The following is a 13,412-nucleotide window of genomic DNA, read 5'->3' on the forward strand; positions in this document are numbered from 1 at the left end:
ATCCACAAAGAATTTTGATAAACTCCCATATCTACTGGGGGAAATTCCACAGTGTGCCAGCACAGCAGCAAGATTTGTGAACTGTTGCCACGAGAAAAGGGCAACCAGTGAAGAACAAACACCATTGTAAATACAACCCATATTTATGCTTATTTATTTTCACTTGTGTTCTTTAACCATTTGTACATCGTTACAACACTGTATATATATGTATAATATTTGTAATGTCTTTATTGTTTTGACATTTCTGTGAGAGGAGAGAGAGAGAGAGAGAGAGAGAGAGAGAGAGAGAGAGAGAGAGAGAGAGAGAGAGAGAGAGAGAGAATATCTTCGTGCTATAGAGAGACAGCGGCAGAGAAATAATGGTGAGACACGCGGCGCACGCTCCACGGTCTGTTCTCGTCATCCGTCAGATCAACTCCTCGAGAGAAGGGAGATTGAAAGGGCTGCCGCGAGCCAGCCAGTAACGGAGACCGGAGAAGGCACTGACCCATTCCGCTTTCCTGCCTTGTCCAATAACAAGTGATTTTTGGGGAATGGATATATTGTTTTGTCAATTTCGAGAGCTAAAAGCTCGGAATGGCAAAGGTAAACGGTCTTCCATAACGGATATTCATCTATTTGTGCCACATAACATTCAGACGACAGCGAGAAAGTTATAGCTTTCTCTTTTCAACCGAATTGCTTGAATAAAGACTAGGCTACAGTGGGCTAGAATTAAAAAGCTCAGGTGTCCATAAAGAGCCGAGTTTACAGCGTGCGACACCGGCAAAACAGAAGCGCCTGCAGTGTGTTTATGGATAGATAGGGCATCTTGAATAGATTCTTCCAGATGATTTAACTTCGTCTACATCGGAATATCTGCGGGTGTGTTTTCAACTCTGCCTGTCAACACTGTTCATTTCAGACCAGAGGAAATGTAACAGTGATTCGCGAGGGACGACGAAATCACCAACGATCAAAGGATTCATCCAAAACGGTTCAAAAATCAAACTGGCAGTTTTATTGCGGAGTACCAGACGAGAAACCTACATTCTCCCGGAGACGTCCAAGCAGGATGGAACTCAAACTGGGATACTAGACCGGTAGAACAATCGCCGTCATGTTTGGAAGAGGTAAGAAAAATATTTTTTTGTGAGTCTCTATCGCTGTAGTGTTTAATCCGCCATTTGTTTTTTTTGTTTCTTGTGAATTTGTCACATTTACAGTGTGTTGTTGGGAATGTCTTTGACTATGATATGTTGCTGCATGGATTACGACAGTTTTGGGAATATCTGTTGTTGATGACCAACCTACAGTAGACTAGCGTTCTATCACGATATGCATTTGGGATTATGTGTATCCCTTGTTGTGTGGTAGGTATATGTGTAGGCTCTACTGTCGACTACAGTGTTTCTCAAATATCCAAGTGTATGTGCGCGCTTGTGTGTGTATATCCTGCGCGCTTGTGTCTAGTCCACAGAAAGGTCTGCATAGAGGTGTGTATAGCTTCCCAGCTAGCACATTTGGTTCCTTGGAAGTTGTGGGAAACATGTTTTTGGCTTCACATTGGTTGTGGGAAGAAGCCCAGTACATTTTCTGACCAGAAAAACTGAACGTTTTTAAAACATTCTGAGAACAGAAGTTTGGTCTCTCTTTATGTGTTGTTGTGGTGTCTCTGTTTTCGTGATGTGCTTTGCCATATTTTTTTTTAATGTTGTTATTTTCTTATCCCAGCCCCCGTCCCAGCAGGCCTTATTGTAAATAAGAATGTGTTGCTGACTTGCCTAGTTAAATCAAGGTTTTAAAACATTTTAAGTGAAAATGTCGCCTGTTCTAGGAAGGTTTATTTTTAGGTTGCAGGGAGGTTCTGAGAACATTTTACTCTGGATCCAGGCAGGTTCTGAGAACATTTTACTCTGGAAAGGTCTAAGAAACACAAGGTTCTCAGAACATTATGTGCTAACTGGGTTCCAAATATACTGTTAACTCCTGGAGCGTTTTGGACTGTTTTAGCGTCATTAGATGAGATACCAGTTAAATGGATAGTTTGGGATTTTGACAATGAAATTCTGGACTTTATTCCTAGAGTCAGATTAATTTGTGAATACCATTTTTATTTGCGTCCAGGATGAAGGAAGTTAGAGGTAGTTTTACGAGAAAATGCTAACTGCTGTAGCTTAGCACAAAGACTGGAATCTCCAGTAGACAATTGCATAAACTCTAGATAGGAACTTCCTTCATACTGGAGGCAGAGACATAAAAATGGTATTCTCAAGTTCATCTGACTCTGGAGAAGTAGAAAAAGGGCCTCATTGCCAAAATCCAGAACTATCCCTTTAACATACAGATGTAGGACATTCATTTGATCACCCTGTTGCATGAGAACTTTCCTGCAATGAAATACATTTAAAACATGTAGTGTATTTGAGGTTTAAAAAGGTATCTGAAGTTTGTAATTTTCAATTTGAAATTTCAGACGTGTATCAACTCCTACAAAAATGTCCATTCATTATAATCTTTATAATAATTCACATTTCCTGTTGCTGTAGGAGTATTTTCCTGCTGTATCAAATTGGCTCAAATTAAGATCCTACATCTGTAAAACCTCTAGCTTCAGCTTCTCTCTCCCGCGGCCTGATCCACTCGGCGCCGTTCGGCGGAAATAAAATATTTATCCATATCACTTTATTTTATTCTTTAAAATAGAAGACGGCTGCTGCACTGCAGTTTACAGTTATCGGTGTGTGTGTGTATGTGCGTGTGGGCATGCGTGCGCCTCAACAGAAGCTTTCTGACATGTTTTATTACATTCTCGAGCGGGTGATGAAACAGTGGCGCGAGGAACAGGCGCCAAGATAGTCCGGGGGCCGGGACTGTTTACACAGAGAGAGAGCGGAAGAGAGGGAGAGACAGAGATGTATGTAGGTTTCTGTAAAGCTCCAATGTTGCTAGAAAGAAATTGACATTTGTAATGCTAGCCTACATCCGGTTCAAATCCAACTTCAGCACGCTATTTAAAGGGTACACGTGTGTGTCTGTCTGGATAAACAGCAGCTTTGCAATTGTGGAACCATATCTCTCTGTCACAGACAAACACAAACGCGCACATAAATTAGGTGAGTCATCATCATGTTCATGGTGAAATAGACTGACAGGCAATTATTCAGAAAGAAGCTGTTGGGTGACAAATGTATTGTATGGCTGAATGAGCTGCACTGAATGGAATGGAAAAGGTCTGCCTAACGTCAGTAGATGGAGAGAATAACCTGGGTCTCACACACACACACTACACTACACTACAATACACTACACTACACTACACTACACTACACTACACTACACTACACTACACTACACACACAGATCATTATCGGTTAGGCCACTTGGTTTGTCCCATCTTCAAGCTGGACTCTATCCTCATTACTAATGAAAACATCTGGGCCTGCACTGGATTGGACTGGGGGGCAGTGGCTGTGTGTGTGGGCTGGAAGGACCAGGCCAGTGGTGTGTGTGCTTGTTTGTTTACAATTCCGGCTGAGTTTCTTCCAGCCCACACACACACACACACACACACAAATATGATAAATGTCCGTATAGCTGTGTGTTTGCTGAATATGCATGCTGTCTGTCAGTAGAAGTGATGAAATGTGGTGTAATGTGGAGGTGGTTTGTCTATGATACAGTTATCTCTGTCACCTTTACTTCACTACTAACACACAGAGAGAGAGAGAGAGAGAGCGAGAGAGGGGGAGAGGGAGGGGGAGAGAGAGGGGGGGTGAGGGAGCAAAATAATGATAGAGAGGGAGGGATGGAGAAAAAAATGAGGGAGGGGAGGGAGAGAGAGAGAGAGAGAGAGCAAAATAATGAGAGAGGGAGGGAGGGATGGATGGAGAAAAATAATGAGAGAGAGAGGGAGGGAGGCATGAATGGAGAAAAATAATGAGAGGGAGAGAGAGAATACAATGGTTATTTATTTTCTTTAACTATTTGCACATTTACAACTCTGTATATAGACATAATTTGACATCTGGAATGTCTTTATTCTTTTCAAACTTCTGTGGAATGTTTACTGTTCATTTTGATTGTTTATTGTTTATTATCTATTTCACTTGCTTTGGAAATGTTAACATATGTTTCCCATGCCAATAATGCCCTTAACCTGACTTGAAATTGTATTGAGAGAGGGTAGAGAAAGAGAGATGGGACAAGGTCATTTCCATGTAAAATGACCCATGAGCACCAACATGTAAAGTTCATAAGAGCATATCAAATTTGGTGTCAGATGAAAGCTAAGAGAATATATTTTTGGCAAATGAAGGCATAGATAAAAAAAATTCAACCATTTTCCATCATAAACAACATAAACAATATAAGAAATAAGCAAAGGTTTTGATTTCACCGATGGAAAAGGTATAACAAATACATGGAAACACAGTAATGTTGAAGACCCCCACACACTAATATCATCATTTATATTTAGTTTTGCAGAAATGATTTGCCTTCTGTAGGTTTAAAAAAAACATTGCCTTGTAATTCTGTTACCACATATCTTTAAGATATTCTCTCATTTCCTCTCCCTCATGAGGAGGGACAATCTGAAAGTAATAATTAATGCCGGTGTTTGGAGGATATATTGGCACGGGTGTTGTAGAATAATAGAGAATACATCAATTACAACTATGAAATAAAACAAATGGAATCATGTAGTAACCAAAAAGTGGTACAATACAGTATATTTTATATTTGAGATTCTTCAAAGTAGCCACCCTTTGCCTTGATGACAGCTCTGCACATTCTTGGCATTCCATATGTGTTCTTTCATAGTTTTGACGTCTTCATTATTATTCTACAATGGAGGAAATAGTAAAGATAAAGAAAAACCCTGTAATTAGTAGGTGTGTCAAAACCTTTGACTGGTACTGTATATATACTGTATATATTTCTTTTGAGGGGGATTTGTACCCCTTTTTCATGATATTCAATTGGTAGTTACAGTCTTGTCCCATCGCTACAACTCCCATACGGACTCGTGAGAGGCAATGGTCGAGAACCATGCGTCCTCCAAAACATGACCCATCCAAGCCACACACTGCTTCTTGACACGCTGCCCACTCCGACCAATGTGTCGGAGGAAACACAGTACAGCTGGTGACCGAAGTCAGCGTGCATGCGCCTGGCCGCCACAAGGAACCGCTTGAGCGCAATGGAACAAGGACATCCCAGCCGGTCAAACCCTCCCCTAACCCTGACGACGCTGGACTGTAGTGACACCTCTGGCACTGTGATGCAGTGCCTCACACCATGCCCAAACCGTCCGCATGTGCCATCGTGCGCAAATAGATTTTGTCCCATCATACCAAACGCGATCACGACATGCAGGTTGAAATATCAAAACAAACTCTGAACCAATTATATTAATTTGGACCGGTCAAAAAGTATTAAATATTTATGGCAATTTAACTGGCTAGCTTGCAGTTTCTAGCTAATTTGTCCTATTTAGCCAACTTGCTGTTGCTCGCTAATTTGTCCTGGGATATAAACGTTGAGTTGTTATTTTACCTGAAATGCAAAAGGTCCTCTACTCCGACAATTAATCCACACATTAAACAGTCAAGAGAATCTTTTCTAGTCATCTCTCCTCCTTCCAGGCTTTTTCTTCTTTGGACTTTATATGGCAATTGTCATCTAACTTTCATAATACGGTGTATTACCACGACCAACCGACCTCAGTTCATCTTTCATTCACCCACGTGGGTATAACCAATGAGGAGATGGCACGTGGGTGTATGCTTCTAAAAGCCAATGAGGAGATGGGAGAGGTAGGACTTGCAGCGCGTTCTGCGCCACAAATGGAAGCAACTTCTATTTTAGCGCTTGACAATGCAGACGCTCATTGGCGCGTGTGAGTATGTTAGATCGCTGCGTCACTCGAGAGGCCCTAATCTCTATTTTTATTTATGTGAATTGCATGTTTTTTTTACTGTGTTTCCTCCGACACATCGGTCGGAGTGGGCAGCGTGTCAAGAAGCAGTGTTTTTTTTTATTTTTTAAATTTCACTTGTTTTTGAGAAACTTACACCCAAACGACAATGGAGTTCCTGAGTCTCATTCTGGAGAGCCAGGGCGTCCATAAAGTTTTTTTATTTGTTTTATTTCACCTTTATTTAACCAGGTAAGATAATTGAGAACAAGTTCTTATTTACAACTGTGACCTGGCCAAGATAAAGCAAAGCAGTGCGACACAAACAACAACACAAAGTTACACATGGAATAAACAAGCGTACAATCTATAACACAATAGAAAAAAAGAACGTCTATATACAGTGTGTGCAAATGGCGTGAGGAGGTAAGGCAAGGAATAGGCCATAGTAGCGAACTAATTACAATTTAGCAGATTAATACTGGGGTGATTGATGAGCAGATGATGATGTGTAAGTAATGATACTGGTGTGCAAAAGAGCAGGAAAATAAATAAAAACAATATGGGGATGAGGTAGGTAGATTGGGTGGACTATGTACAGATGAACTATGTACAGCTGCAGCGATCGGTTAGCAGCTCAGATAGCTGATGTTTAAAGTTAGTGAGGGAAATGTAAGTCTCCAGTTTCAGCTATTTTTGCAATTTGTTCCAGTCACTGGCAGCAGAGACCTGGAAGGAAAGGCGGCCAAAGGAGGCGTTGGCTTTGGGGATGACCAGTGAGATATACCTGTTGGAGCACATGCTACGGGTGGGTGTTGTTATCGTGACCAGTGAGCTGAGATAAGGCAGAGCTTTACCTAGCATAGACTTATAGATGACCTGGAGCCAATGGGTCTGGCGACGAATGTAGCGGGGGCCAGCCGAGTAGAGCATACAGGTCGCTGTGGTGGGTGGTATAAGGGGCTTTGGTAACAAAACGGATGCCACTGTGATAGACTGCATCCAATTTTCTGAGTAGAGTATTAGAAGCTATTTTGTAGATGACATAGCCGAAGTCGAGGATCGGAAGGATAGTCAGCTTTACTAGGGTATGTTTGGCAATGTGAGTGAAGGAGGCTTTGTTGCGAAATAGAAAGCTGATTCTAGATTTGATTTTGGATTGGAGATGTTTGATATGAGTCTGGAAGGAGAGTTTACAGTCTAGCCAGACACCTAGGAATTTGTAGTTGTCCACGTATTCTAGGTGAGAACCGTCCAGAGTAGTGATGCTAATCGGGCGGGCGGGTGCAGGCAGCGAACGGTTGAAAAGCATGCATTTAGTTTTACTAGCGTTTAAGAGCAGTTAGAGGCCACGGAAGGAGTGTTGTAGGGCCAGATGTATACAGATGTATACAGAATGGTGTTGTCTGCGTAGAGGTGAACAAAGACTCCAGAAGAGGGGAATGAAGACTCCAGAAATAATCCAATTGCATCCTTTTTTACAAACAACAAAGCTCTCAGTATCATGATTCAGTTCTTTAGAAGTTGACACATGACATTTTGTCATACCGAACTTTATCTGCAACGTTTTTGTTTGAACTCGAGCGATAACTTCTGACGCGCGTATATTGGCGTGCATGTGTATACTTCCGAAGCACACTAGTCAGTCCACAACAAATGTGTCCACTGTAAACACAGAGCTGCTAGCTAGCTGCCGGTCGCTAATCTTCCAAGCTAGCTAATTCGTTTTTTATTTCGAACAACTACGCAACCAACATGTGTGACTACGAATACGAGGAGAAAATGTTTGAATTTGCAGACAAGCCTTATTTATCTGAACAGGAATACACAGATGTCGAGCTTCAATAGATGGAGGAAGACAGGAAGACAGAGAAAGGAGATAGAGAAACGGAGCAGGCAGAGGCTGAGGCAGATATTCAACCAGCAGATGAGACCCGACTCAGGTCATCTCAGAACTGGTTCTGTACCTGTGGGCAATACCAAGCGATGCCCACTGAAGACGAGTGTCTTTGTTGCGCGAAGTGGGACCTGCTTATGCTAGCCTTGGAAAAGCTAGAATTGTCTGGTGTCAAGACACCGCTGACCCGTGAGCCCACCTTACTCTGTGTAACCAGTGACAAAGATTTCCAGTCCCCCTAATCCCAGCAGTTGTAGAAACTTTTTCCATGTGCCAAAAATAAACTGGAAGAAGAGACCTCGGCCAGAGGGACCTAATGGCCAGCTGTCAATAAAGTAAGTACAGGTAGTTTATGTGTGATAAATACACTCCCCAGCATTACAGTATTCATATGCTGTGTCAAATATGTCATCAGAACACTCACATGTGTAATTCTGCTTCCGCACAGCAAGCTGCCTTGTTTTTTACATTTATTTTCTTGTCAATATAGATTTGTAACTTACATAGTGGTCTTGGAATGGGGATTCAAATGCCAACGACATGTGCCGTGATCAGAGACAAGTGTTACCCAGTTACGTCGTCAGCAACGTCCACAACAAGTACCGCTCAGCCACATGTGTCCACGCTGGATTGAAGGAGGCAGATGACGAACAACCTCGATGGCTCATCACCTTCCCTTATTTTCTCATTCGGAAATGTTGTTTTCTTTGTATACTGCAGTTCTACTTTTAGCTGCCAATGTGTACAATATCAAATAGTCCTCACTATACAGTACATGCAACACATAGCCTTGAAAAACACTTATTGACACCAGTGCTGTGGTTGTATAGCAAACCCCCCCCCAAAAAACGTAAAATGACTTCGAATTGTTTTCTGAGGGAAAATAATACACTGTAAACGTTCAAATTTCCAACGGAGGAATGAAGAACATGTATAAGAGTTTCATTTCACAGATGAAATACATAGTAATATATTGACAGTATCTATAGCAAATCCTCTCTGAACCCTCTCTCTGACCCTGGGAGTTTGTGATTATCAGGCTACATCAAGTGGCTTACCATCCCCCAACCGGAGCCTGACTATTGTCTTGCAGTAGAGGGCAATTCACACCTCCATTGTTAGGGAGGTTACTAGGGAGCCTTCTGGGAGAGTTCCAGAGATAGTTAAACTCTCTCTTACTCCCAGAGTCAGAGAGAGAGTGTTCAGAGGGGATTCTCTGCAGTGTCAGTGCAGCACGGTGTTTAAGGTTAAGTTTAGGTTTAAACTGAGAAATCTTACGGTTAGGCATTAACTCAGAATGGTTAAGGTTTGGAATAGGCTTAAAACATAAATCTTAAACACATTCCTACCACTGGATTTGAAGTTGCAAACTTTGGAATCAGAGGCAGATGCTTATGCCCAACCGCTATCCCAATCCACAAGGTAAATGTCACATTTCTAGTATTTAAGGTTAGGTTTAGGCATTAACTACAAAGTTTTAAGGTTATGGTTAAGTTTAGGCATTAAGGCTGCCACCCCGTCCACAACACCCTAGCAAAACCGAAACCTACTTGAAGGTAACAGGACTCACTGTTGCCCCTAGTGACCGGTTTCCACATCATCAGTTGAGTCAAGTAAGAGGTAGTTGTTGTAGCGTAGGTATTGGTGCAGTAGCATTGGTTGTGTGTGTGATGTATGGAAAAAGACAGCTTCCATCTTGACAGAAGGCAATATTTATTAACAAGTCTCCTGTGAACAACACACTCACCCACGCACACTGACACTGCAACACACACACAATCACTTCAATCATCATGTAAGTTGGTGCTACTCTGTTTATCATATATCCTGATGCCTAGTCACCTTACCTCTTTACATATCTTTACTCCATCACTTTAGTATCCTTGCACATAGTAAACATGGTATTGGAATTGACGCTGTATGAAGCTGACCTACTTTCTCCTGTTATTATTTCTATTGCTCTTGTGTTTTTGTTCTATATTTTATAGTACTACATTGATAATGATTAATGCGTTGTTAGGATAACATAGGATAACACATGTGCATGTGACATTAAAAACGTGAAACTTGATGTGTGCCACATCGACTTGAGTAGTTTGCTACTATTCTGTAAATACAAAAATTCATCTAAATTGGCCTAAACCAGTTTTGATTACCATTTATGACTCACTGCCTTGATTTGTTCTTAAGTAGAACAATTTTAAATTGTGTTTTTTACATTGGAAGAAAGTAGAGATAGTATATCATAAACTGCAGTTTTTTAAATGTATTTTTATTTCACCTTTATTTAACACGGTAGGCTAGTTGAGAACAAGTTCTCATTTGCAACTGCGACCTGACCAAGATAAAGCATAGCAGTTCAACACACACAACAACACAGAGTTACACATGGAATAACCAAACATGCAGTCAATATTACAGTAGAAATAAAAGGAAAACAAAAAGTTGGCATACAGTGAGTGCAAATGAGGTAGGATAAGGGAGTTAAGGCAATAAATAGGCCATGGTGGCGAAGTAATTACAATATAGCAATTAAACACTGGAAAGGTAAATGTGCAGAAGATTAATGTGCAAGTAGAGATACTGGGGTGCAAAGGAGCAAGATAAATAAATAAATACAGAATGGGGATGAGGTAGTTGGATTGGCTGTTTACAGATTGGCTATGTACAGGTGCAGTGATCTGTGAGCTGCTCTGACAGCTGGTGCTTAAAGCTACTGAGGGATATATGAGTCTCCAGCTTCAGTGATTTTTGCAGTTCGTTCCAGTCATTGGCAGCAGAGAACTGGAAGGAAAGGCGGCCAAAGGATGAATTGGCTTTGGGGATGACCAGTGAGATATACCTGCTGGAGCGCGTGCTATGAGTGGGTGCTGCTATGGTGACCAGTGAGCTGAGATAAGGTGGGGCTTTACCTAGCAGAGACTTGTAGATGACCTGGAGCCAGTGGGTTTGGTGAAGAGAGTAGAGCGAGGGCCAGCCAACGAGAGCGTACAGTTCGCAGTGGTGGGTGGTATATGGGGCTTAGGTGACAGAACGGATGGCACTGTGATAGACCGCATCCAGTTTGTTGAGTAGAGTGTTGGAGGCTATTTTATAGATGTCATCGCCGAAGTCGAGGATCGGTAGCATGGTCAGTTTTACAAGGGTATGTTTGGCAGCATGAGTGAAGGATGCTTTGTTGTGAAATAGGAAGCCGATTCTAGATTTAATTTAGGATTGGAGATGCTTAATGTGAGTCTGGAAGGAGAGTTTACAGTCTAACCAGACACCTAAGTATTTGTAGTGATCCACATATTCTTAGTCAGAGCCGTCCAGAGCAGTGATGCTGGACGGGTGGGCAGGTGCAGGCAGTGATCGGTTGAAGAGCATGCATTTAGTTTTACTTGCACTTAAGAGCAGTTGGAGGCCACGGAATGGGAGTTGTATGGCAGTGAAGCTCGTCTGGAGGTTAGTTATCACAGTGTCCAATGAAGGGCCAGAAGTATGCAGAATGGTGTCGTCTGTGTAGAGGTGGATCAGAGAATCACCAGCAGCAAGAGCGATGTATACAGAGAAGAGTGTCGGCCCGAGGATTGAACCCTGTGGCACCCCCATAGAGACTGCCAGAGGTACAACAGGCCCTCCGAACAACGGGAAAGTAATTCTGCTTTGAAAGTTTATCAACTTGTAACCCCACTTTTGAAAAAAATAGCCCTTGAATGTTTTGGTAAACCTACTGGAGAACTCTTGTCTACACCAATTCAGCATCGTTCACAACCTCTTTAGCCTTAGCCCTTAATCCTTAGCCCCACCCATCTCTTTAAGGATTCACATGTGAGGCTACGTTTTAAACAGAGTGAGTAGTGTAGTAAACAACGACAGATTTCAAGACTAAAAGAGGTAAAAGTAGTAGCTTACAATAAGGAAAAACTCCAGGTTAGAATACACTTCATCTAGTCCTTGGCCTATATTCTAATCTGACTTTGGTGCAGGTCATGTTGTTCTTCACATTACTGTCTCTGATAAATACACACTACATCACATCAACGTTTATTTGTCACATGCACGGGATACAGAAGGTGTAAACGGTACAGTGAAACGCTTACTTGCATATTTGCATAGTAGCAATATCAAAAATAGAAAGTGTCAATGCTAGTAGAGAAAGAACAAAATAATATACAGTTTGTACAATAACATTATCAATAACCATATCAGTGATACTGGTGATAGGAGGTAAAGTGGCTGAGCAGCAGGATAAAAAAATCAATAGTAGCAGCAACGTTTGGGTACAATATTGCATTTCACTCATGCTTTATAGACCTAGCTATAGCTAGACCTTGCCGATCAGGTACCTAAACAAAAGCTAGAGGATCTGAGTCATACAGGGGCTATGTGTAAGCGCCATAAGCCATCTAACGTTATGAAAATACATGTTTTGTAGAATTATATACAGTGGGGCAAAAAAGTATTTAGTCAGCCACCAATTGTGCAAGTTCTCCCACTTAAAAAGATGAGAGAGGCCTGTAATTTTCATCATAGGTACACTTCAACTATGACAGACAAAATCAGAAATCACATTGTAGGATTTTTAAAGAATTTATTTGCAAATTATGGTGGAAAATAAGTAATTGGTCAATATCTCAATACTTTGTTATATACCCTTTGTTTGCAATGACAGAGGTCTTCACAAGGTTTTCACACACGGTTGCTGGCATTTTGGCCCATTCCTCCATGCAGATCTCCTCTAGAGCAGTGATGTTTTGGGGCTGTTGCTGGGCAACACGGACTTTCAACTCCCTCCAAAGATTTTCTATGGGGTTGAGATCTGGAGACTGGCTAGGCCACTCCAGGACCTTATTGCCCAGCAACAGCCCCAAAACATCACTGCTCTTACGAAGCCACTCCTTCGTAGCCCGGGCGGTGTGTTTGGGATCACTGTCATGCTGAAAGACCCAGCCACGTTTTTTCTTCAATGCCCTTGCTGATGGAAGGAGGTTGTCACTCAAAATCTCACGATACATGGCCCCATTCATTCTTTCCTTTACACGGATCAGTCGTCCTGATCCATGCAGAAAAACAGCCCCAAAGCATGATGTTTCCACCCCCATGCTGTTTGAGGCTGTGGACAGGTGTCTTTTATACTGATAACAAGTTCAAACAGGTGCCATTAATACAGGTAACGAGTGGAGTACAGAGGAGCCTCTTAAAGAAGACGTTACAGGTCTGTGAGAGCCAGAAATCTTGCTTGTTTGTAGGTGACCAAATACTTATTTTCAACCATAATTTGCAAATAAATTCATTAAAAATCCTACAATGTGATTGTCTGGAATTTTTTTTCTCATTTTGTCTGTCATAGTTGAAGTATACCTATGATGAAAATTACAGGCCTCTCTCATCTTTTTAAGTGGGAGAACTTGCACAATTGGTGGCTGACTAAATACTTTTTTGCCCCACTGTAACAATAGCAAAGCACAAAACAAACTGAAAATAGCTAGCTACACACTTGTGAGGCTGGCTACTTAGGAAGTAGGGCTGAACCCATTTAGTTGATTGGTCCATAGGCTATTGGTTCGAACAAGATTTTTTTAGTCGAGCAGTGGCAAAGATCATATATATTTTTAATGGCACACAAGA

The 13,412-nt window shown here is 41.6% G+C and overlaps 1 protein-coding gene across 1 annotated transcript in view; it reads left to right on the top strand.

Annotated features, from left to right (window-relative positions):
- The first annotated feature begins 377 nt into the window (after window positions 1-377).
- LOC112230698 (reticulon-4 receptor-like 1) overlaps window positions 378-13,412 on the top strand; it is a 201,666-nt gene continuing 188,631 nt past the window's right edge. Inside the window, exon 1 of the mRNA XM_042311523.1 lies at window positions 378-1,115. Coding sequence (XP_042167457.1) covers window positions 1,103-1,115 — 13 coding nt within the window. The 5' untranslated portion in view covers window positions 378-1,102. The remainder of the gene's footprint in view (window positions 1,116-13,412) is intronic.

The sequence above is a fragment of the Oncorhynchus tshawytscha genome, linkage group LG33 (genome assembly GCF_018296145.1).
Source record: "Oncorhynchus tshawytscha isolate Ot180627B linkage group LG33, Otsh_v2.0, whole genome shotgun sequence".
Lineage (NCBI taxonomy): Eukaryota > Metazoa > Chordata > Actinopteri > Salmoniformes > Salmonidae > Oncorhynchus > Oncorhynchus tshawytscha.